The 27,286-nt window shown below is 37.4% G+C and overlaps 1 protein-coding gene across 2 annotated transcripts; it reads right to left on the bottom strand.

Moving 5' to 3' along the window:
- Positions 1-6,116: 6,116 nt before the first annotated feature.
- Positions 6,117-26,289, bottom strand: fgf13b (fibroblast growth factor 13b). 2 transcript variants are annotated; one of them, XM_067432964.1, is made up of 7 exons: positions 26,012-26,289; positions 25,659-25,808; positions 22,184-22,351; positions 16,613-16,723; positions 16,413-16,516; positions 15,044-15,242; positions 6,117-7,599 (listed from the first exon to the last, which is right to left on the bottom strand). In XM_067432964.1, the coding sequence occupies exons 2-7, from the start codon at positions 25,708-25,710 to the stop codon at positions 7,463-7,465; spliced, it is 771 nt and encodes a 256-aa protein (XP_067289065.1). In that variant the 5' UTR covers positions 25,711-25,808; positions 26,012-26,289; the 3' UTR covers positions 6,117-7,462. The 2 variants fall into 2 exon arrangements, with proteins under 2 accessions (XP_067289065.1, XP_067289064.1); XM_067432963.1 differs by lacking the exon at positions 22,184-22,351 and having other exon boundaries at positions 26,012-26,286.
- Positions 26,290-27,286: the final 997 nt, after the last annotated feature.

The raw sequence follows: 27,286 nt of genomic DNA, 5'->3' as shown, positions 1-27,286 counted from the left end.
GGTGGACTCTACTAACATCGCTTATCACATGTATAGCCTACAGATTCATGTTCATTGTATTGCAGAACAAAGGCACCAGAATGCAATAATACAAAATAGTAAAGCAAGTGTTTGAAGCTATTACAGTCCACTTCGGCCCTGCACCTGTGTATACAGTTACCTGTCACTGAGTCCAAAGTAAAGGAACTTGTAGAAGGGTTTCACTTGAGCCCATGGCATCCCTCAGTCAGTGCAATGTGCGTCGGTGCCATGGATGGGACCCATGTGGAAATCAGGCAGCCAATCATAGCATAGTTTTGCGTTCTCATGTGGACAGATTTTTTTTTAAACCGTGCTTGTGTGGACGCGATTGTTTTTTAAAACGTAGGAGGAAAAACTCCGGTAATAAAAATACCCGTGTACGTGTGGACTAGGCCTTAGACGGGGTAAACCCAGCCTGATCTGCTGGAGATTTGATTTGGCCTGCAACTCAGTCTGGAAACCTGTACATTAAATTCTACTGCTTCTGCTACACTTTTGCAGGAACCAATCACAGACTGGCTTATCCACCTGGTGTGCTATTGGCGGGTTTAACATAACGACATGCTTCTTGTGGTCTGATTGGTTGAAGGACTGTCCAATTGCATACAGAGTCATTTAAATGATGCTAGTTTATCACAACTTTTGTGGTCTTATTGGTTAAAGGACTATGCAATTGAGTACAGTCATTTGAATAATGGTCATTTATCGCGCCTCTTGGGCAGTAGAAAATACAGAGCAGACTCCCCAGACCAATGTTCAATCTTAAATTGAGCTTGGTCTGGTGATAGCTATAAGCATATGTGCATGAGTGTATGTGTGTGCGTATGTATAAATCCCAATGGATAGAGAGGGAGAGTACAACAAGAAACTGTACATTACCAAGCTTTAAAAAATGCATACACTGTAAACCCTAATGTTGTCTTTACTTAAACAAATCAAGTAAACTTGACTAAATATTACTAGTTTAGTCTAAAAACTCAGTCATATAAGTTAGTATAACTTATTAACCTACAAAATGCATAAACTTAAGATTTCAAGTTGTATGAACTCAAAATCATAAGTAATTAAAATAGCTCACTCTGGTCTTGCTTTGATGTGATTGGCCATGCAAGCAGTTCTGTCTAGCAACAAGAGAACGAATTCACTGATTGGAGGACATTTCCAAAAGGCGGTCCTTTTCGCCTCACCTGTTGCTTGTTGCTGATTCAAATTAAGTGGGAGACTTTTTCATTGTGTGCAATCTTAAATTCGGTAAGTAAAAATTTGTAAGTTACTAAACCTAACAATAATACGTGAACTAACTTATAACCAGATTGACTTTATTTCTGTTTTAATGAAAATAATAGTTTTGTTGGAAGTCACCATGATGGAGATAAGTGTTTGCTTTAGTTGGGCTCTTGACAAATGATAATGTAATATTAGTGTTTCTCTGGCTGCTTTGTGTTTGTGAGACGCATATTTTAAGTAACAAAAAGCCAAGAGAAAATATCATCAAGTGGTGTTGTTTATTCTTTGATGATGATAATAACATCATCAAGTATAGGCAGAATTCCTGATCTTGTGCAGAGTCCAATGCTTTGGATGTCAAAGCAGTTATTAATAGTTTTGAAATATTAATAATACTAGAATCTTCACTATTGTGCTAATATAAATTTTTTTTTTTTTTTTAATGTGCACAAAATGTTTAAATCTATGGCATTAGTTAGACACATACACACATCACTAATCTGCGTATGAATCTCTACAATGGTGACAAAACTTTTTCCAATGGTGAAAAAATCTGATAAACAGATCAACTCTGATCATAAAACAAGCTACAAAAACATCAGAACAAAACAGCAAAAGTAACAGCAAATAGTAAGAATTCAAAGAAAATTTGTCACAATTCAGACGCATAATTTATTCATGCTGCAATGCATGTTGGGACCAATGGGGAAGTTTTGATTGGTTGTACCCAGCATGGTGTACTGAACTGGTGTAGCAAGTTTGGTGAACTTAACAATTTAAGTACAGTGAATGTGAGCACCAAGTTAAGTAAACTTAAATATTCAAGTTTTAGGAGACTCCATTACTCAATTGAATTGAGGGAATCACTTTCCTCAAATCATTTGAGTATTCTCAACTTATTAGGGTTTACAGTGTAAATCAAACCCACAAACAACACAAGGTTAGATTTTTTTTTCTTACAGAGCTTACATGCATTTTTAACTTGCTCTCTCCATTTAAGATAAAAGCCATAAGCTTCCAGAATCTTCTGATGGCCTGACTCTTTTTTATGACACGGAATAAAATATGACTTTATGCTTTTTTTCTAACCAGACATTGAATACTGAATCGAACGCAGATATATACACATTGATCATATGTGTATATGTATCATATGTGTGTATGTGTGTATATACATATATAAGGTTTTTTTAAAGAGTCCCTGTAACCACTGAAAGCACATCCTCCCTGACTCCATGGCAACCAGTGATGATACAGGCTGTCAGCCCCGCCTTTCTTCTGCACTCCATCAGCATCAGAGCCTGTGAGGCAGTACACACACACACACACACACACACACACCAAAACAGATGGGAACTTCACGCTCAAATCTGCTCCAGCACACTGCTGTACTGTAAATATAAACACAGATCTGCAACTATACTTTCTAGTATCTGTAGGTTTGCTAGTGTTATGTAAGAAGTCATATTAGAACTTAATATTTCCCACAGTATATAGCAATACAATTATTTTAAGAAGCTGGTGCTCACCGAGCCATGCCTTTCCTTTATAGGGTCCGGGTTGACCGTGGTAGAGTTAGAGTGACCATGCATGACTGCACAAAGCAGGGGCTGCCCGGCCGTATGCGTTTCAGTCCAGACTCCAGACTCACCCTCGTCTGGTCTCCCTCGATTCATTATTTTCATTTACTGGTGCAGCACAGATCACAATTTCCTGAGGGCTGCTCTTGGAATCAGATTTTAAAACGGCAGATCAGCACTGAGCTGTCCATCATAACTTTACTCCTCCATCTCATTTCCTTTCTTCAGTATCTACACATCTATCCGTCCCACATCATGCTTCCATATCAGTCAGCTTGTGCTTCTCATTCAAGCATCAATCAGGTGATGTCACATCCTCTCCACCACATGTAATGCTGTTTTAATCAGAAGACTGTTAATAAATGCAAAGTCTTAAGCACCTTTCCCTGGGGCAAATAATCCTGTCTCATGGGGTTTATTGGGAACGAAAGCCCAGTTCATTTAAAATTAATTTTAGGTTATGAAATATTAACATAGGACTTGATGGCCTTAGTGATGATGTAACCATCCCAGATTCACCTAAGGAGCTTATTAAAGGGTTAGTTCACCCAAAAATGAAAATGATTTCATTAATTACTCCCCCTCATGTCGTTGGACACCCGTAACACTTTCGTTCATCTTCAGAACACAAATGAAGATATTTTTGTTGAAAGCTGATGGCTGAGAAAGGCTTCAGAAAGGCCTCCTTTGGCATTCAGTATATTTCCACTCACAAGACCCATACAAGGCACTAAAAACAAAGTCCATCTCACTACAATGGCTGAACGATAATTTTACGAAGCGACGAGAATAGTTTTTTTCCGCAAAAAAAATCTAAATAATTACTTTATCTGCCAATTTATTGTCTTCTGTGTAGGTCTCGGACGTGAACTTACGCAATAGTGGCACTCCTCCTCTTCCGGGTCATGTATTCGAACGGCGGAGCTGCGTCATATTCTTGCGCATGCGTCGAGTTCACGTCAAAAACTTGCTGGATAAAGTCGTTATTTAGATTTTTGTGCGCACAATAACTATTTTCATCGCATTGTAAAATTATTGTTCAGCCACTGTAGTGAGATGGACTTTGTTTTGTATTGGTCTTGTGAGTGGGTCAGTGGAAATATACTGAATGCCAATGGAGGCCTTTCTGAAGCCTTTCTCAGCCATCAGCTTTCAACAAAAATATCTTAATTTGTGTTCTGAAGATGAACGAAGGTCTTACGGGTGTCCAATGACATGAGGGTGAGTAATTAATGAAATAATTTTAATTTTTGGGTGAACTAACCCTTTAAGGCACATTGTGTATTCTTAAAGTGTCCATCCTGTGTGTTTGAATGAGTGTATGAGTTTTTCTATAGTTTTGGAGTCAATAAATCTGTGGATATTTTTTTTTTTTTTAAGGTCCTGCTCTTCGCGTGTTTTCGAAACTCTGATTATGTTTACAGTGTGTAATATAACATGAGTTCATGTTTGCATGTAAAAACAGTATTTTTCACACAATTTACTTATTTCTACAGCGCTGTTTCCTCTGTCCTAAAAACGGCCTGATGATTTCCTTGTTCTATATAGTCCCTCCTTCAGAAACACGTAACCAGTTCTTATTGGGCCAGCGCTTCCCGTGTTGTGATTGGACAGCAGCTTAGCGCACTTTGCCCGGAAAGGTCCCGCCTCTTACCATAATGGGGAGATGCAAGCTGAATGCGCGCTCTTCTCCACGTGAGAGAGCAACAAGACCGCCTCCTATTTTGTGTGTTCTTGTGGGCGGAGGGTTAGTCAACAAACGGTTCTAGTGACGTCATTCCTGCAGGAAGTGCAGAGGTGTAGTCCAAACCGGCGGTTCGCTGGAGGCTTTGAAAGGGAACTTCTGTTAAATAAAATATCTCACTTGGCATTGAACTTTGAGCTTTATAATTTTACAGGTATTATTTATGCTCTAACAGCAACATTACACACTAACTAAAGTTTGAAAGTTGGAATCGCGAAGAACAGGACCTTTAAAGCTATTTTCTGTCATTGTATTTTCTTCGACTGCTTTAAATTATATTGGTCTGTCTACAATGCTTGCTTGAACATCTTGCCAACTGGCCTTCTTTATTTTCAGTGCTTTTCCATGCAAATGTCCCTATATACATAATTTAATGGTTTGATCATATGATGGCCTTTAAATGAGGCCTATATCATGCCCATTTACAGTACATTAAACAACAGTAGATGGTTTTCCAATGGCCTCCCCATAGGTTATGCATTAGACATTATTAAGGTTTCATTACAACACTCCAGTGAAGCAAAGCACAACAAAATCAGTTTCTTCATTCACAGCATCTTCATCAATATGAATTCATGAATACAAAAACAGGTAAAAAAATCTACTTAAAAATCAAACCGTGCTTGCACCTGATGTTTATTCACGAGTAATGGTTTAAATTCAGATGAATTCACCACTGTTTATGCACTGCAGTGCCAAAATGAACATTGAGTATGTTCTTGAGGAGTTCTGAATGTCACAGTCTGCATATTTAAAGGGTGTGAAGAGCTTCACTGACACACTGGTACTGAACTACAAATTCATCATTTAAAGACACTTTATGTTCTGTTATTTGCTACAGTTATCATTATATGTCAGTTAATATTAATATTAAGGAAATTGTGTTATTAAACATGCAAACAACAATATACAGTCAAACCAAAAAAAAAAATCAGACACCAGTGTGTAGGATAGTGAGAGGTTGTTTTTCAGGGGTTGGGCTTGGACCCTTCATTCCAGTGAAAGGAACTCTTAATGCTTCAGCATACCCAGACATGTTGGACAATTTCATGCTCCCAAATTTGTGGGAAAAGTTTGGGGATGGCCCCTTCCTGTTCCAACATGACTGCGCACCAGTGCACAAAGCAAGGTCCATAAAGACATGGATGAGTGAGTTGTGTGGAGGAACTTGACTGGCCCACAGAGTCCTGAGCTCAACCCGATAGAGATGAATTAGAGCGGAGACTGCGAGCCAGACCTCACAAATGCATTTCTGGAAGAATTGTCAAAAATTCCCATAAACACACTCATATATATATATATATATATATATATATATATATATATATATATATATATATATATATATATATATATATATATATATATATATATATATATATATACATTTTACATTACATATTAATGTATGTTTTTTGCTTCATTCAAAGATTTTTGAATATGTTATTTTGTTGTCACAAACGTACAGTTACTCTTGTATTTACTTTGTTAGAATTGTTTTGAAGAGGAATCACCTAACACATAATCAAACATCATGAGTGCTCTGAACATACAAAACATTTTATTCAGTGCAGCTTCTTAAATGTACAACAAATAATAAACATAGCTGTAGCAGAATAAAATGCATTTATATACATTTGTATTTTACTCCAGTATCCATTAGAGCACATGGTTCCATATTGTAGTTAATATACATAGCCACACAACATGCAGCGTCCATTGTCCCCCATGCATTAAATATGCTTCATACACACACACACACACATACACACACACACAGACATACATACATACAACAGAAGAGGACTTTGATCAAAATTATAACCAGGGGCTGCTGCCTGACCATTGAAGACTTGAAAGAATAACTATAAGAATTAAGTTTCATACACAAGTTATTTACTTATGCTGATTTAGCCCTGTTAAAGCAATGGAAGCTTTCTCTAGAAAATTTCGTTTTCGTTTACCAAAAAGAGGTGTGAAAAAGGCTGCCCCACTATGAAACGTAAATCTTACAGGGTTGATGTTAATCAGTAATTTAAACATTTTCTGATTTGACACTTCTCCAAGTTGCTGGGTTCCCAAGTTAGAAGGGAAGTAAAGACATAAACAGATGAAAAAGCAGGGACGCACAGCAAGTAGCCTTTATCTATCCTGAATACATTTCCTCTGACTAAATGACATTCACTCTCGTGGTTTTCTCAACCAACTGTCTGAGGGAGCTGAAATTACACAAATTGACTTACCGCCATACAAAGAGACTAATGACATCTTTGGTGTGCAGACAGACCAAACCCTAAATCTGTTTAATTTGCAGAATAACAATGTGTGGGGGGAGGAGCTGATAAGACAGAAAAAGAGAAGCGAGGAGCAAAACGCCTCATCTAAAAAGCACACAACAATGAACGGCTGCCTCAAAAAAGCTGAGCTGAAAGACTTGTATCATATGTCCAAAACCTTTGGGATTTCTGCCTCTATATACCGATAAATGAGTCGCACAAGCTGCTATTGTCATGTTGTAGTTGACTCAGCACTATGGAGTCGCCATCCCTAAGACGAAATGAAGCAAAACACAAAAGTACGTGTTCTAGAAGATCTGTGGAAATGTCACAGGGGAGAACCACAGCTCTGTATGCTACACATGGAAAAGGGGATCGCCCGCAAATGGAGACAGACCCCTGTCAGTAAGATGGCTTGGTTTGTTTGTCTCAGGAGGTTGACCTGCAGAAGATTGTACAATGTTGCACTTGTGTTCTCATCACAGTGATTTCAGGAAACATTAGCTGGCGACCAGCTAAGGGTTTCATTGCACTCTTGTAAACGCGTTTGTGCTGTTTAGTTGATGGTAGAGTCCAGCAGCTGTACAGCAGCAGACCGCAGGTATGCCCTGTGGTTATGTTGTCTCGTTCTGGCTCAGAGTCTTGCCACCGTTGAGCATGGCCGAGGCGCTGCGGCTCTTGGTCGGAGTACCACTTCCGGAGCGGGAGAACTCAGTCAGATCATGGAGCGACGGCTCTCTGTACATGGCAACTATAACGGGGAGACACGAGTAACAGGCTTTGTGAGTCTCATATTCATGCTCTAGCAAGTCTCTTTATTAGTAAATCAATAACTTCTGTTACTGTCTACATAGCACTATCCTTATCCTGAATATCAATCCTTAAGGGTTTCTTTACTGATTCTTTTGAATTTGAGGAAGAAATATTTGGAAGAAAGAAACAACAAATAATACAGTAATGAGCCACATGAAATATGGGAACATACTTCACACACACACACACACACACACATATGGGTTGTTGACGTGACATGGCACTGTCACACAAGATAAAAACTGAAATAATTAGTATGACTTCAATTAAATGCAGTTTAATGGTTAAACATTTCTTTGTCTTACATGTACCTATTGATATAAAAACTGCTTCATTATATTTTTTACATTTTTGAGCAAAATCTGTTGTGACTGTCTTGAGCATGGTTCAATAAATTACAACTTTTATGAATTAAAAAGAAAAGCATACAAATGTTAATAAATACCTCATGCCTAATTTTACGTGGGTCTATTTTAGTAAATGACAAACATTCGTATATGTCTAAAAAGCGTAGGAACTTGATACATTTTGTCACAGAAAGCCACGTTCTCTGGTGTGACATCATATCCCGATTTTAAATCGGGCAATTCCACTGTCAGGTTTAATTAGCTGAAGGACTCCATTCACTGTGAAGCCCACGACGTGTACATGGTAAGTTTTTGTCTCAGAATTGTTTAAATATTTTAAGTTTTTGGAACCACTATAAAAGTGTGGGGGGTTTGTCCTTTGCTGGGACACCCCTATGTTCTTCATTGTTACTATGTCAGACCACAGGACACTTCAGTCAAATATTTTTTTAAAGGTGAAAGAATTAACAAGGTATAAAAATAAAAAATAATAAAAAAAGCCCTATGTACACTTTAAAAAAAAAAAATATATATATATATATATATATATATATATATATATATATATAAAATAAAGAATATAAAAAAACCTGCTGATTCACAGTAGTCGGGCTCTATGTTTTTGATTGACTGAAAAGGAACCGGCTTATGCGAGGCATTAGCTCTGAATTGGACAGTCACGCGGAATGTTGATTAACTAAAAATAACCAGACGCTCCTCATTCAATCACTCGAGGATCGCGTCGCACGCTGTGTTTCGCGCTGAACGTGTTCCTATCGTCGATATTCGCACAAGTTTGTCTTATTTTTGACAGTCGCACGGAACTTTTAAACTGGTCGGGAAGCAGCCGTCCTCCACTTATCCACAGGACTGAATAATGAAATAATTGTATTTCTCGTTTGTCCTCATAGTTTTGATTAGAATTGGCTACATCACATCCGGCACGGAGGTCTATGGTCGCATATGGTCTAGTCACAAAAGTATTCCACATAGGCTACTTGTTTCGGAAACCCACCCAGCAATTGGAAATCGCTAATAACTTCCTATCTGCTTATCAGAACGAAAATCGTCATTTTACAAGTTCCAGGTAAGTACCTATGCAGCACAAAAACACCTGATTGTTCTGAACATTGTTCTAATATAACAAAACTAGTTTAAAATCCAATTGCATGGTGCTAATTTCAAGCAGACAAATGTCTAGCCATATCTTAAGCCTAGTTCACACTGCCCGATTTTTGCCCCGATTTTGAGTCGCCGACAGGTTTTGTGAAATCGCCGACAAATGCCCGAGATCACAGGCAAATCGGTGCTCGTGCACGCGAGTGACATGTCACGCAGTGTGAATGATCAAAGACGCGATCAGAGAGAATCGCCGACGAGTCGCCGACGCCGGTGAGATATTTGGCATGCTAAATATCTGGACCTGTCGGCGATTCAAACTCCTGCTGTGTGAACAGCGTTCTGACTGAAAATTACATCGGCGATGACCGACAGCCAATGAAAGAGTGAGATACAGGGCAGCAGGAGGTTCAGGGAGGAGTTATAAAGCAGAATTGCAGTATTTTAATAGATATATTTACAATTCTATCAAACAGAAACAAAGGCCAAACATTTGCACATCCAGCCATAGCAGCAGCACATTAAATAATTATTTATTTACCTCAAACTGTCTTTGCAGAACAAAATCCTGGCTCCCTCTGTCTCTCCAACAATATCTTCCGCCATAATCTTTTTTCTTTTTCTCCACAAATCAGCGCACATACAATTTGAAGCAAACTTTGTGCAGTTTATCATTTTTAATAACAATTCCAAGTCTCCCGCGAGAACTCCGGTCTGACGCACGTGTGATCTCGCGTTGTTTACTTGTCACATCGCACGTGTGTTTGGGAAACGTGAGCTGTGTCCCAAAGTGAAGTGCGCGCACTTCGAAGGCCGCATTTTAAGTGCGATTACGTCATACCTGCACTACGAAGACTGTCCCAATGTGAAGGCTGCACCCTCTGAAGGCCGCATTTGAAGTGCGATTACGTCACAGCGGCACTACGTAGGCTGTCCCAAAGTGAAAGCTGCACCTCTGAAGCGCCCTGAAGGCCGCATTTGAAGTGCGATTGCGTCACAGCGGTGCGACGAAGGCTGCCGCAATTCATGAGCGACTTCAAAATGCGCCCTTCGGTTCTCAGGCAAAGGAAGGGTACAGCAGATGGGACCTTCCCATAACTTCGCAGCCTTCCCTATCCCAGAATTCATAGCACACTGGTGACTACAGGATTTGACTGGTCCGCATTCCCGCGGCACTCGATCAGATTCCAGTTAAAGACGGTAGCGGTTTGCAACTCAAGTGTAGCCTGGGTAGGCCTACTATTGAACACAACAGCGCAAGCGCTTGAAGTAAATAAAACGTCCAACGTTAGTGCATTCACACAGTTCCCAGTTCCCTGCCCTGAGCAAGATAAACTTTAATTTCCCAATTTTTAAATGCTATTTATTTCTCAACCATTATCTCAAGAAGAGGAATCAGTCCATTATCACCCTTTTCCTTGTTTCTTTTTCCCCCATACACTTTCTTTAAATAGCCTTCAAAATATAATCTGCGCGGCGCTGTATTTTCGTCCTGCTCCCGCTATTCCACACCGCACCATTCCGATCGCGCAAAATTCACTCGGTGCTCACCCGCTATAAATTATTTTATTCCCGACCCGACTGATCCAGCTAAATTTAGATGTTGTTTCCAGAATCTATCTTTTAAATTTCCCTTACAGAGACACTGGATAGGAATTGTCCGTGCAATCATTTATTTTTCTTACAGCCTGCTGTAGCCTATGTCAACAACTAAAACAAATATCACAGAAAAATAGGCTAAATCAAATGTGACATCTGTCACTCAGAATTATAAGAAAAAATACAAACAAACGAAAACTGCTGACTTAGATGCTAAAATGAAGTTTTTTTTTATATATATATGAATGATTGAATGAATGTTCACTGACGACGGTCAACGAAACATCGATCCTCCAAAGGCTGAATGCGTGGCCGACACAGAACAATTTAAATGGCTAGCTTATTATTTTTTATGCAAGTTATTTGTAAATTAAACGAACTGCTGTCTATTGTTCATTTTCGTTAACTTCAAACGTAGGCTAAATTAAAGAGAAGTGGTTTTTCTATAGCCTAGTTATTGTTTATTTTTGTAATGCACGTTATAATTTGTAGCTACATTAAATGTTTATACATATAATTTCTTGTCATGTAATTTAAAATGTGTAAATGAAAATAAATTGGTCTATTAGCCTACGTAGGCTTTTTACAACTATAGCCTATTTATAGACCAATAAAATAACTTAAGTTTAACATTAGAAACAACAAATTTTTATTATCAGCCAAACCAGAAGAAAACACTTTTCAACACTTTCATTGCGCTGAGCGGGAGAAGCTGGAGCTGGACCGGGATGGGGAATAATGCACATTAGAGACTCTGGTAAGGCCTGAGCGGGACATCATCTTCTGGGATGAGTGCATATTTCCACTGTCCGCAGCTTTGTGGGGCCGAATCGGTCGACGGCTGCATGGCATGCCATAAAAAATGCATCTGAGATGATGAGTTGAATAAAAATAAGTAGGCCTACTTAAAAAAAAAAACTTGGACGTATATAGGCTAAATGTTTAAAATATATTGTAACAGTTACATTTAACATAAGAAATAAACTGTTAAATAATATTTGCAATTTGACAATATTTAACCGGCTACATATTTACATGCTTATGGTCCAGCCCATCGTCGCAGGCTTTGAAGCATGTCAAAACCCAATAGAAAGCTCAAAAAAAGTATATATATATATATATATATATATATATATATATATATATATATATATATATATATATATATATATATATATATATATATAATCTAAGTAGTAGTATATGCTCCATTTCTCTTTTTAAAATCTCCTCACGAACGTCCGCTGTCAGTTGTCAGAACCTGCTAGTCCATTAACGGCGCTTGGTTCATTGTTGCCAAGTCTGGAATAAGGTTGCATTTAGGCTACTGTTGCTTTGGGGTGTTTGTAGCCTATAGTCCACAGGTTAAGTTGTCTTTACTTAAGCAATATTTCTACTGCCCGCGCCCCGCATTTTGGGATATTTTGGCCCATTCTGGCTGTGATTCCGATACTTTTGAATAACAATTGGAGGGGTTTTATTATTCAGACCTGGCAACCCTGTCCCTCGGTTCGCCCTTCGTGCACTTCGTGCACTTTGAAGGCGTGGCCTGGTCTGGCCTTCGAAGTGCATGGCCTTCGAAGTGCGCACCCTTCACTTTGGGACACAGCTGTGGTTTGCAAACCGGAGAGCGAGAGAGTTGTCGGCGATTCTTCCTTTTGATCAGTCATGCAGTGTGAACTCCTCTGTCGTCAAACCATCGTGCAGTGTGAACATAGCAGTGACTGAATGATACCCCAGATAGTCATGCAGTGTGAATAGAGCAGTGACCCGACGAGTTTGAAAATCGTGCAGTCTGAACTAGGCTTTAGCTTTACTTATGACTGCACACAAGCTGCTGCAGTTTTTGATTTCCCACTCGGATTTAGCCAGTACTAAGAAAGGCACCACTTTAATTTAAGGAAGGAAAACTTTTTCTTCGAGGGGCAATATAAGGTGTGCATGTACTTAACTATGTCTTCTTTTATAGTCTTTTTACTCTTTTTGGTCCATGGGAGAGCGATATTTTGAGATTTTAAGGATTGATATTAAGATTCTAGTTAATGCAGTGATTACTTTAATATTATGGCCAATCATTAATAAATAGTTAATATTAACATTTAATTGTATTTTGTCTAAAATAATTAAAAACTAGAACCTACCTAGAATTTTGGCATCACAACATTGTAATGTTCAGTCAATAAGATTACACATGTAAGATTAAGATTATATACACGTCAGTTTCACAGACAAGGTTTAAACTAGTCCCAGACTAAAATGCATGTTTGAGCTGTTTTAACTGAAAGCAACTTGCATTGACATATCTTAAATGTCATTGTTACCATAGTTTTGTCTCAAGATACAGAGCCAAATGTGTTTGTTTCTTTTCTAAGACACGTTTATAAAAGCTACTTAAATGTCCTAATTGAACTAAGTTCTTATCCTGGCTTGATCTAAGCCCTTTCTGTGAAAGCAGGCCATTGTTTTTTAAATTACTGATTTTAAGTCAATGTCTGATGAAATGTCTGATAAAATGTGTGGTAAGGATCATGCACCTAAAACAGTTAGTTGTCTAACTGTAAACGTGTTAACAGTACTTACTTATACCAGTTTATCCAGTTTAACAGCACAAACACCCCTTTAGTATGACCATGGCTTTCCAATATTACAATATAACAAGCACATTTTATCATCATTTTGTCTTTACATAAAGCAATAACAACAAACAACTGCAGATACATGCTGAAAGCCAACATCTCAAGTATACTTCAAGTATATTGTCATAAGTATACTAATATTAACATACTAGAAGTATACTTGTTTCAATACTACTTGGGACTAAATCTGTCTATAAAAGTATACTTTAAGTGTAACAGCATTGAGTACACAACTACAACAGTTTTTTTGTTTGTGCTGAAGCTATACTACAAGTGAACTTATAGTATACTAATAGTTTACTAGTCAAATACATTTTTTAGTTTAAGTATACTCTCAGTAAACAACTACTTTTATACTGCAATTATACTTACTTGCGGTATATAGGGAACATAACATTTAACATGCATAACATAGTTTACTATGTATATGTTATTTATTTTTGCACTAAAATATACTACTACACTGTAAAAAAAAAAGTTGTTTTTTGTTGGTTTAACTTAAAAAAGTAAGTAACCTGGTTGCCTTAATTTTGAGTTTATTGAAATAAAAAATTTGAGTTGATACAATGAAAAAAATGTGTTTAATAAATAGAAACTCAAAATATTATTGTATCTGAACCACATAAAAAGTGATAAATCATGAAAATAGCACTATTTGCATGTTTCACTGCGTCATCAGAAATAAAACCGACAATTACCCAATATGCTTACAAAATTCTCAAAAAATGTTCATTGTATTAACTCAAAATTAATGAGTTAATACAATAATAATAGTGATTTCAATGAACTCAAAATGTTAAGGCAACCAGGAAACTTTTTTTATAAATAATTTTTTAGTGTATGTTCTTATTTAGGTATACAGTTTTGTATACTTGAAATATACCTTTTAATGTACCATTTTATTTTATTCTAGCTTCATGCATTCTTTTTTTGTCAACAATGTAGGTAAGTTTCATTTCTTTTTTTTAAAGCAACATTTTAAACAAAAAGCTGAGAAAATTGCATTTTTGTCAAAGACTACGTCTGGATCAGATTTAGAAAGATGGTTAAAACATAAATGTAGTAGATCAAGTCCATCAACACCCCTAAAGCTATACAGTCATTAGCCGTTCCTCAGTAACAGGCAGATTTGATTTATATGCTGTTTATTTTTTTATAGTCACCTAATTTTACATTTGCGTAGGCAATATTCTATCAATAATTTCTGCTGATTTTTCACCTGTGTTTTGATTCTGTGATTCTGATGCGTAATACCATAGCCTACCTAGTAGCCTAGCAGTCTACACAAAAATTCAGAATTAGGAACATATCTGTTTTCTTTATAAATATTTTTTTTCATACAAGTTAATAAGACAGTATTTAAAACTATGTAAAATAAATGTAATAGGCTACTCAATCAAAAGATTAAACACATCTACAAGCTAAGTATAATTAATTACTTAGTATATCTCAATCAAAAGATTAAGTACAAGTCAAGTATACTTGGTATTTTAAGTTTATTGCTAAAAAAAATTACAGTAGACTAAAGTATCCCTTCTTATATTCAGTTTAAAATAAATATATTATAGCACACAGCTACTTGAATGCTTGTTCTACAATCAGCAAATATTTATCAATCTAAAATAGATATTTTTAGAAAGCCATCAGCCTGACGATCGGTGCAGGAGACACTTGCACAAACCTTTGAGAGGTTTGGGGATGAAGTGTGCAGCCGGCTTGGTCTTCTTTACATGGTTGCCCTTCATGATTTGACCCTCTTTGTTGAGACCCAGGTACCAGCCTCGGCCCGAATGCTGCTGCCGATAGATCATTGATGAGTAGGTCACGTAATAGTTCTCAAACACTGACTCTTTGAATTTGCACTCTGGCGTGAAGTGCTCCTGTGAGAGTGAAATGGGCAGAGAAGAACAACAGACAGAGAGAATTATTCTTACATGTTTGTGGAGGAGTATTTGCATAACAGAGAGAGAAAAATAGTGTGCACAAAGGAGATAAAGACAAATTTGAGCTGAGGATGGTCCAGACTGGCTTCCATCAATATCCACACATCACCTCATCATGATTTGTCTTTAAACCTGGAGGAAAATTCCACTGATTGCAACTGTAATATGTCGTCTAAACGTGGTAGCACGCCATCCTGTCCAGTTTGTGGTGCAGATTGATTACCATTAAACTCCTAAGGCCCGAAACAATTTGACTCATTCCTGCAGATCAATAAATTCATCCTGGGGAAAATTCAACCTCTTAAAATCAACAAGGAGATACGTGTATACCGGCACGACCATGGGTACGAGTTTAAGTATTCCTGTGGGCAGTTAGACTTGAAGCCACACAAAGATGTAACACAAAGGTATAGAGTAAATTGCATTATGAAAGCACAGACCTGACCACTGCAAATCTTTAGCGTTCCATTGCCAGCAATGTAGCTCAAAATGTCCATTTTCAATTGACAGAAGCACTTATTGGCACAGCACTAAATTATTCATGTCGCAACAGCACATTTAATCAAAGGAAAGAGGCGATGGAGGCACTCACAAAACAGAATATCCATTAGAGCATTATTGTGATTTCTCCATATTTAAAAACTGCAGAGTAGATATAGAGCAGAAAACCTTGGGTATGATGCATCATCTCCCAAGAGCGTTCTATAGATAGTCCAAATACAAAGCAATTATATGAAGTGTGAATTATCTTCGTGTCGATGTGAGGTGCTAACAACAACGCCTAAATATGCCATTATCTCTTCTTTGAATATGATCACGATACAATGCTGCGATAAATAAGAGAGGCAGATGGTGTTTGGGCAGGAGTTGGATCTCATTAACTCTTCAGTCTATCGATCGCCCGCTGTCTGGAATCCAACCTGCAACCTTTAAGTTAACAGCTTGGATCCTCAGGCATCCATGATGCTGTCAAAGACATAGATTTAACTACAATGAGAGCGGCAGAGACGAAATGTGGGATGTTTATTACTGCCCTGATCTCAGAAGAGCCCACAACGTGTAGGAGGGACCCACAAAGATGCGGTATGAAGAGATCATCGTACTTACAGAGGTGTACAGGTAGCCTTCGTTGTTCATGGCCAGATAGAGCTTGGTCTGAACGCCTTGTATAGCCACCACCCGCAGCCCAACAGGGATGAGGTTGAAAATAGCTGTGAAGTTACAGTACAACAAAACAGAATTGAACCCATGGGAAAGAAGCGCGTAGACTCGGTCTTGTTTAAACATGTTATGTGTAGCGGACGGACCATAGCTATTATCTTCCTCTTTTGTACCATTGATGGTCCCATCAGCTTGGAGTTGTAGATGAAAGCCTTGTCGACTGTAGAGTTTGGTGACTATCCCCTTGAGCTGAGGCTCTGTGGAATTGAGACAACACAAATTAGGAGATGGGGGGAAAGGAAGGATGCATGCAACAGCAGATGATATGAGGTGAAGAAGAAGAGAACATCCAGCACAAAAGCATAGCTTGTGAAACCAAAGAAATGACTGTTGGAAAACCATAAAATGTGAATTGTGAAAACATAGTGAGTGCTGGTGCCAACGGGACCCAGGCCTTTGCCAAGCATGCCTCTGTGTTTAGGTGATAGATAACTGTGGCTTATATAACATGCATTTCTGTAATATTCTGATTCCAGAAAATGTATTGCGTTGCATACAAAAAAGAGCAATAAGAGCACAAATCACATTAATGTTTACTGATACTGTGCTATTGATATTTTATGCTGTAGAATGATAAATAGTTTGTCATAAACCATTTTTCCAGACAATTAATTGAAGTAATTCCAATTTCCTCACCTGTGCAGTTGTTACCTTTCAGTGGTATTTCTACTTGATCTGACACTTCATATTAAAATACTATTTTGTTACTATGTTACCGTTATTAATATTTTACATTTCTTTGTACAGCTTTCTCTTGTTTTCAAAGCTTTAAGCATGAATATCGCAACAGAATCAATATTTAAAAATATTTTTTTCGTTAAATTGCATGTTACCTTTCTGCGACCCAACAAAAACACCTATAATATACCTACTGGATATATTAACAAACAAGATCATCATTTATTATTTATTGCTGAATAAAAATTATACAAACACTGAATATATATTAAAAGACCAGCCAGTGATCATATCAGAAACATATTAACAACAAATATCAGCCATAGCAATCCGTCAAATGAAAGTCAGCATAACCCAAAGAGCAGCACAGATCTCTGATTCAGACTGCATGATAGGTAGGGTAGAGCAAGTGAGGAGCTGTGTGCCCTGGTGATATTGCAACATCAGCTCTAGCTCAGAGAGAAGCCAGAGCTCAAAAGCAGTGAACTGTGAAATCCTTGTCTTGTTACTCTGCGCAGCGGATCTTACAGTTCAGTCTCGTTCGTTTAAGGAGTTAAAGATAGAGCGAAGTGTAGCCGTTTTTCCTTAATGCAGTCAACAGCGATGAGGATGATGAGGATGATTAATGGACATGGCTATCTGGGTAAAGTCTGATAAAAAGAACACACATAACATCAGACCTGGCCGTCTTCTCTTGCGTTTCTTTGAGCCGAAGAGTTTGACGCGTGAGAACAAGTTGAGCCTGCTGGGCTTCTCGCAGTTCCCTATGCTCTTATTGGGGCTGCTGGCGCAGCGGTTGGCATTGGCTTTCTCCCGCTCCCTCGCCTGCCTCTTCTGCCGAATGAGGGAGCTGGCGATCGCTGCGGCTGTAGCCAGTTTGGCGTTTTGTTGTGGCGACGCCTTCCAGATTAAAAATGACCATATGTTGTGTTTAATAAAGTCCTGTGGGCTCAGAACATTGTCACTGAGGAAGAAAAATCAATACTTCATGAAGGACTGCATGCGTAACGCTAATTTCAGAAGTCCCACAAGGAATGAGCATTTTTTTTATTGAAAAATCACTTGGTTTGAAGCCTTTACAGCCGCTTTATTCAGCTTCGGCGGCTGTGCCCTGCCATGGTGCAGCAGATCCCGGACAGCAGCTCCTCTTCTTCTCTCCGGGGAAAAAAGCTGTCTTCTAGAAAATGTTGCCTTTTTGTTGCGCGTTTGTTTGAGCGAGAAACGCGTGCCATTGTGCCATGATCCAAAGCTTTACTAAGCCATGCGCTGATTCAGAAAAAAGGGCACCTGTTAACACGCCGCGTCTGAGGAAATAATTAAATATTGTCTTCATGTGAAAAAAAGAGGGGGTGGGTGGGGGGTATTGTGCTAGAAAATTGTGAGCAAGAGGTCCCCGCCTTTCAATAACGCAGCCTTTAATTGAAGTTGAGTAGATTAATCGTCTTCCCCTGCAGATGCGCTCGCGTTTTCAGCAGTGGAGACCTGCATAGGTGCTCAACAGATTCCCCGTTCCCCAAGACCGGTCAAAATATGATAATTCAGGGGCGTAGGAAACGGCAGGTGTCAGCAATATGATCCATGAAAGAAAAACATCCACTAGTGCGGAGATTCCAAAGTGCTCTCTTTTCGACACTGGCTTGATTGCAGCAGCAGAAGCAGCTCGTCCTCCTCGCAGTGGCTCCTGCAGCAGCGGCGGCGGCGGCTGCATGGTGACAGACAGCCCCAGAGACGTGACTGTGGTCTTCAACAAGCCGCCGTGTGTAAACAGGCAACATTAGAGCCTCCTGGAATGAGGAGTCGTCTTTTTGGCACATAATAATAGTTTTTTTATGTATAACATTGTTTGTTTTGTTTTGTAGAATCATACTACATTCTTAAAAACAAAGGTTATGTGTTGGCACCGATGGTTTCATGAAGAACCTTGAATAGAAAAATAAAGGTTCTTTATTGAGGTGGTAAAAAAAAAAAAGTTAATTCGATTATTTAAATTTTCGTTACAGTCAAATACAAATAATAATTATTTTAAAGTCCCCCTGTGGTGAAAACCAAGCTTTTAGTTATGCCTATGTGGTGTTTTTAATATGCTTTAAGACAAACCATGTGCAAATTCAGTCAACACCATGTTAAGCATTTTCTCCTTGAAACTGCAGTGAACCAAATGTTTGAAATCGCTGGTGTTTCTGACGTCACAAACTACCTTGTAACCAAATATGTGATGTCATCGAGTGAGTCTCTGCTGGTACCCGTGAGTGAAGGCGGGGATAATTTGCATATTCATAGAACCGCATACAGTCTACTAAATGAGGCAAGGGTGTAAAGTTACATTCAAGCAATTTTAAGGCATGAAAAAAATTCAAGGAAATGTTTTTAAATATGTCATTTTGGTGATCGAATATAAGTTTTCAGGGATACAATTATTGACAACAGGGGGACTTTAAAAACTGCTCTGAAAGGTTAATTCGGGAACCAAAACGGTACTGTAAAATAGTTTTGTTCAATTCATTAAAAAAAAAAATTAGTGGTTGCTAGAACTTTAATGTATAAAATACTACAATGAAGCATTTTGGTGACCTAACATACTTTACAGTTCATAACGGCATATCTCATTTATAATGTTAATTTGTCAATGTCAACTCAACTTCAAATATGTTTGTTACAGCAAAATAAGCCACATAACGACTTAAAATTCTTAAAAATTGCCCTCTCCAGCAACTCTGTTGTACGTAGATCAAGCACACAAACAAAACACCATCAACGCATGTCCCTAAAATATTGCAGTAAAGCCATTTTAAAATATCTAAACAAAAGATGGTTCACACAGGGGAATTCTGGGAACCCTTCTTTCCTCATCAATTAAAGGTGATTTTTTTTCCCCATAAATATTTCATTATAAATGTGTTGTCTTTTTAAATATAAATTTATCAAAAGATATACTTTGTACTTGAAAAAAAAAATTATCTTACATAAAATGCTCTTACTGTAGGGTAAAGTTATATAGTAGGTTATATAATATTTTTCACTGAATGGTCAATCCAAAACCAGTTCAAACATATGTTTTAATTATATATATATATTTAAACTTTTTACAGTGTATAAGGATGGATGGTGCCAACTACATTAAAGAACAGTACCTCTTTTCAAAAGCGAATATAAGTTTTAAAAATTTGAACATATGTTTTTTTTTTAAACCGGCAATCCTCCTTTGATTAAAAAACAACCAGAAAACTCTTCCGACCCACCAAGTTGAGTTGAGCTGGTGAATTCCAGCACCATGGACAGCACTAAAGACCCACGCCTCTCTGGTGATTACAAACAAGCCCATTCAACCACTCCAAAACATCCCATGCGTATAAATGTAGATCTCATTCATCTAACGCCTTTTAAAGAAAGCCCCCTGACTGGACATCTTCAAATATCTAAAAGTGTACCTGATAAAGATCTTCTCAAGGGAAACGCCATGCTACTCTCAGAGGCATCCAGAGACGGCTTTTATTCTTTTGCACCTCTTCACAGTGTGCAAAGCAAGAAAAAGGGCGTTGCAAACTAGTTTCAACAAATTCTCAGGAGTATTCTGTCCATTAAAAGAGCACAGCCCGGCAATCATGGCAGATCATTAACGCCTATTATTGACAGACCACTATGAGTTTAGGGAGCCTTATCAATGATTCATCAGATGCATCTGAGATAATGCCAACTCTAATATTCTCTTCAGGGTCATTTACAGCAAGAAGATGAGGAGAGAAGAGTGAGCAAACACCCTCAAACCTTTGTGAATGAATCCTAATCAAAAACCTGGAGATGTGCAGTATTCTCAATTTATGCATTTTATAGTCAATAACAGATTATAGTATTACTGATTGGGCAGTGTCATGAAAAATAACAGGCCCTGCTTCTAAATATTATTCTTGTTAATAAAAGTGTCAGAGATCTGGCTGGTTTACAAGCTCTGAAAGCCACGCAGAGTTTAGGAACAGTCTAGAACAGCAGAGCAAACCAACGTGTTCAGAGAGAGACTAATGAGATATCGGCGTAATGAGGAAACTGGATTTTTTTCTCTCCCTCAAACAAGGGGAATCAAATTAGTCTGGCCTTTCTTCCTGTTGTGTGTTGGACCTACATGCGACACAACCAAGCATATTTTCCTGCTTATCTAATGGAACTAATCTAATGTGAGTTTAAGATCATATCAAAGTCACTGTCATACACAAGTGTTTTATGTAATCCTATTATTGCGTATGGAGTCTCTATATTACTCATGCACATTAAATCTCTGGTGATAGCAACTTCTATCTTTTCTTAATGTCTACAGTTAAGGGACCCTGAGCTGGAGCTCTTTTTTTTCTACTTGCATTCTATATTTTCAGTGCTGCTATTAACAAATAATGTAAATACATGATAACATCTAATTTATTAGCGCTAATAGTAACCTTATAGTTTATATCTTATGATGAGAAAACAAAGTTGTGGTCTGTGATTGCATGGCACGAAGTCTCAAAAATATAAAATCTCTCTGGGTTATTTTTTTATGACTGATTGTGCTTCTGTTTGGCAAAAACAACAACCCCACCCCGATGAAGCTGATCTTAAAGCTCACCACAAGATGGGGCTAAAACATGTGAAATGGGCTGAGAGAGAACACTGGGCTCATCATCACATCCAAGCATTCCTTCATTGCTCAATTAAAGACATGGATTTGAAATACAGTCAGTGTACACATGCAGGAGTAACAAAGAACTTGTGCGGGCCTAGACGTGAAAACATTCCCTTACTATTCCGAGACAGACCGAAAGTCCAACCGAAAGAACATAAAAACAGTTTTGGCACCACCTGGTACATTGTGCACTGAAATAACATTAACAACGCATGCTAATTAAAACAATGTTAATGCTAGGCCTTTGGTTATCAAAGGACACTTTTTGTGAAATTGACATTGAAGGTGCTAGGCAGGCAGAACCGATAAACCTCTCATCTCGACAAACCTTCAGCCTTTTCTTTTTTCTTTAGCACGAAGAGTTTCCAGAATGGACAGCAAAGGAGCTCCTGACATTTACTATGAAAGGGCGAGTTTTCTTTCTGATCTACTGCAAGAGACTGAGTTGACTCCTCCCGCAACAGAATGTACTCCTTGCCATCCTGAACCGTGAATACTTCAACATAGTGACAGAACAACAAGTATTAGGAAAAGTTCTCGTACGACAAAATACAGAAGTCATATTCACACTGTACTGACGCATGCAACCGTGCACGTACACGCACACAGAGGGAGGCTGAAAGGCAAAGAGACCGAATAAGTATGGAAAGATGATACTGACATCTAGTGGTAAATCCATGGATTTAGCGATACCTGCACTATTTCTACAACAGTATTAGTTCATCCACAAATGAAAATTTACTCACCCTCAAGTTGTTCCAAACCTGTATGAATTTCTTTCTTCTGTTCACAAAATCTTCAATCTTCACAAAAGAAGATATTTTAAAGAAAGTTTAAATGACTTCCATTGTATTTCCCCCCCTACTATGGAAGTCATTGGGCCCAACTGCTTGGTTACCTACATTCTTTAAAATATCTTCTATTGTGTTCAGCAGAAGAAAGAAATTCATTGGTTTGGAAATTCATAGGTTTGGAACAACTTGAGGTTGAGTAAATGATGAAAAAAAATTCCATTTTGGGGTGAACTATTTCTTTAACTTAAACTCATGTTTTCAATAACGATGACAAATATATAAACAAATCTGTTACTAAGCGGAACTCATCAAAGTATTAGGTTATCTAAGACTGAATAAATTTAATCATGCACATACAAATTTCACATATTTACATATACAAAGGTATATTTATGACAATAACCCACAATACATTATATGGGTCAAAATTATAAATTTTTCTTTTATCTCAAAAATCATTAAGATATTAAGTAAAGATTATATTCCATGAAGATATTTTTAAAATTTCCTACCTTAAATAAATATATATTTTTAAATATATATTACTATTAGTAATATGCATTGCTGAACTTTTCAGGTGAATTTTTATTTTATTTTATTTTATTTTTTGTTCTCTTCGATATTTTCAATTTGCATCCTCAGATTCCAGATTTTTAAATGGTTATATCTTGGCCAACTACATCCTATCCTAACAAACCATACATCAATGGAAAGCTTATTTCAGATGATGTATAAATCCCAATTTCAAAAAAAAAGACCCTTATGACTGTTTTGTGGTCCAGGGTCACATACAACCTACAAAATAGTTTGTAACAATACAAACAAATGCAAAAACAAAGGGAAACCCAATTTTCCAATGGTCATATATAATGTATAATATGACTTGTTTTGTATAGCCTACCTGTGATTACATTTTTATAATGTGTTTACACCTGTGGGGTGGAGCAATCATATAGTAGATCACATATAATGACGACTTGTCACTGACACTTTAATGAGGTAACAGTGTAAATCAATGTTATTAGTATCAACATCACAGTACATGATGTATCGGTAACACTTCACAATAGTTAACATTAGTTAATGCATTGACTAACTAAAAATTAGCAATTCATTGGTTACAGAATTTATTAATAGGGGTGTAATAATATTTTGTGTCAAAATATATCGTATTACAAAATTGCAACAATATGTATCGTGGATGGTGACAATCTGTATTGTGTATAGTTCACCTAAAAAGAAAATTATTGTGTGAGAAAAAAAAATCATGATTACAGAGTTTTAGTGTCAGTACTACTTTAAAGTACCATATATAATGTTAAATATGATCTATAATAATGCAATGGGGGAATACTTTTGGGTACTGATAATGCCAAATGTCTTGTTACCAGTAAAACGTGGCCTACGTTATTTTAAATATATCTAGTCAATGACTAGATAAAATAATTCTGTATTTTCAGCCTCAGAATCATTAGTATTTTTATTCTGGTGTTACCATAGTCCTGTGCATTGAGTTATATATCCACGTAATACCAAATTTAGCATTTTAATAAACTATAGCCTATGTCTAGGAGCATTGCCATAATATTGTATCGCATGAGTTAAGCATCGTGATATGTATCGAATCGGGTATGAGGGTATCGTTACAGTCCTATTTATTCATCTTAACAATGCAACTGAATGTTTGTTCATGTAAACTCAGGTCCATCAAATAATATTAATGGATATAACTTTTGATTTTATTAATATATAAGTATAGGTCAAAACTAACATTAAGATGAATAAATGCTTTTGGGCCTGTCAGTGCAAGCTGCTTTGTTAAAACAGCTCAAACATGCATTTTAGTCTGGGACTAGTTTAAGCCTTGTCTGTGAAACTGGGTATAGTTTAACTACTGCTCATGGAACTTTACTTTGAAGTGTTATCGATGTATCTTTGGTGACCTGCAGTGACCAGAATTAACACTTAAAGAAGGTGTTCTAAATCAACGATGCGTTCATTTAAAACTCAACAGAGGTTTAATCTCTCATTTAGGCTGAATCCCCAAAGGTCTATTAAATATAATTAAAAGCTGTGTCTTTTTAATGACCCCTCATTTAACATGGCCTTAGTGTAGATGTGTAGATCATTCTGCACTTTTCCATGACGTAATAAACTTTAATGAGTTTTTCCTGTAACAATCTAATCAAACGTAATCCTCAGCACTGGCATTTACAGCTCCCTCTCAGGGGTTTGTGAAGCTATATTACTTATGACCCAACCACACAGCACACACATTTAGGCACACAAAAAATATTCAGGCATGCACTTTAATGCTTGTTGACCTTATATAAAATGTTATGCAATATATGTCCAGAACCACTGTAGACACTAAAAACAGAATACATCTGCTTTATACAGCATGATATGTATTTTTTATGAGGCAGCCTCTCCGCCTCTTTGTCTCCATGGCAATGGGTACCCAGCCTACATCCGTGAACTGAAGCGCGGAGAGTGCCTTTATATCACGCTCAAGAAAAAGAAATAAGTACATATATACTTTCTTTTTCGCTATCAACAGGTTTTAGCGAAAGCACGCTTTTTAATGAAAGCGCTTGTTGTTTCGAGGTAAAACGTGAGAAAAGCGGAGAGCTATTTTTGCTCCTCGTGGTGCGCGCTCAGCTGTTAAAGTACATTTAAAGTGACCGCACCACGCAAATATGATCGCAAAATAAACATCACACTTGTTGGTTGTGTTACTTTAAGCTTAAATGCTAAAATATATTTTTATTTTATAATTTAACGATAAGTTACCCCGTAGAAGCCGAACAGATCGGCTACTAGCGACGAGAGAATCAATTTTTAATGATTTTCCTTGCAATGCTTGACATCGGCCCATTAATTGTAACTGTCTGCATGACCAGAACATGACCAGAATGGCTTCCAACGTGCGCCTTTTCCGCGTAATTATAACAACCAAATGTATATGAAGAGGAAACATTTTTACGCAAAATAATAGAGATGCCTTACCCTTTGTTGCATCCTTATCTTCTTTCGATTTTAGTAATGCTTTCCCACTCATAGATCCCAGTTTTGATGAGGAATTCCAGATGATAACACACACCAAATCGGTCCGATCATTTAAAACTGGCTCTTCTATTAAACAGCGGCCAACCCCTCCTTAAAGGAACCAGAGCGCAGTTCATAACGGCTTCCTATTATATGGTCTTTTTAATTATGTTTTTCATATACTCTAAATTAAATAATACATATGATATCCAGAATAAACCAGACACGTGTGTTCAAATAAATCAAATCAGAATCATTTATTGTAGGGCTATTTAAAGGATAGTCAGTGCATTTTAATGTGGCTGAATCCTTACCGTTTTCTGGTCGTTATTATTTTCTCTGGCAGGTGTGCATATCGCTTTGTTCCAAATGACAAAAGACAAGGCAGCAAGCCAAGGCGTGAAAAACTGTAGCAACAGTCTTCGGATAAAATAAAACAGACCACTTTCCCAAGCTGTTTTAGTGTCGTTCAGTTTGCAGTGTACAAGAATACAATTCGTGCGCTCATGATGTGCTTTGACACATCAATCAGACCACATGGCGGAGCATCACCCTCGCTACGCAACTATTGAGGTCGCGTTGTGAAGCCCAGTCCCAAACTTCACCACGTGACGCGTGACGTCGCCCTCCGCTGACGCTTCAGTCAAAAGTCAGAATGCTCTCGAGTTGACAAACATTACGTAGATTTACGCAAGACCATTCATTGCCTGAACTCACATTCTTTGATTTAAATGTTTGTTTCGTTTAAAGAGTAGCTACTGGTCAGTAAATGAAAATGTAACTAAGAAAATATTTTATACAATGATATACAAACATATGCCTAATAGTTGTTAGAAGGGCTATTAACGTTACGCTATACGTGCTTAATTGGGCAAAATGTGGCATTACCAAGTAGGTAATTCATTCTTTCAAATAAATAACTAATTATATTGTTACTGGGTTTTCTGTCCTGTTTAATTTTCACCCTGTTGCTAAATCGTTTTCTTAGAAATCGAGTTCGCCTGAAAAGGTAGGCCTATAAGGTGCAAAATACATAGGCTATTGTTCTCACTCAAACAATTAAAAGATCCCAAAGAAATGTCGAGTTGTAATTCCCAATTCCCATTTTATTCACTCATCCAAGCTGCTCTCATTAATTATGTAGTGGTTTAAACCTTCTGCTTGACTGCTACAGAGAAGTCACAAGTCATGTTACATAAAAAGATGAATGTTTATATGTAGCACAAGATATTGTCACACAAAAATTAATGTAGTTTCTGTAGGGAATCTTATGTTGGCTAAAGGAGAACACGTTTCAATGAAAACAAACAAACATGCTAGACTATATTTTTTCCACTAAATAGTTTCATAAAAGGCATAGTTGTTTGCCAAGTATCACATCTCAACACTTAGCACATAATGTTGGTGCTTATTATTTCTAAATAACAGCCAAAGACATCAGTAATGAGGACAGTAGGCTATTAGTCAGCAAAGTCATGTCAATATTTGCTGGGTCCCAGGTCTGAACTGGGTTCTCTGACTAAAAATAAAAGACACATGTATATATCCATACACATAACCATCTACATGGATTATATGATCCACATATT

The sequence above is a fragment of the Pseudorasbora parva genome, chromosome 23 (genome assembly GCF_024679245.1).
Source record: "Pseudorasbora parva isolate DD20220531a chromosome 23, ASM2467924v1, whole genome shotgun sequence".
Taxonomy (NCBI): domain Eukaryota; kingdom Metazoa; phylum Chordata; class Actinopteri; order Cypriniformes; family Gobionidae; genus Pseudorasbora; species Pseudorasbora parva.
Note: the sequence above shows the minus strand (reverse complement) of the source record. Positions and strands in the feature narration are given on the sequence as shown.

Bases quoted from the DNA above. Each gene is read 5' to 3' on its own strand.
- fgf13b (XM_067432964.1), bottom strand. From the start codon at position 25,710: ATGAGTGGGAAAGCATTACTAAAATCGAAAGAAGATAAGGATGCAACA. The intron at 16,517-16,612 runs GTCCGTCCGCTA...GTAACTTCACAG, and splicing joins AGAGGAAGATAATAGCTATG to CTATTTTCAACCTCATCCCT. The intron at 15,243-16,412 runs GTAAGTACGATG...TCACTCTCACAG, and splicing joins AAGGCTACCTGTACACCTCT to GAGCACTTCACGCCAGAGTG.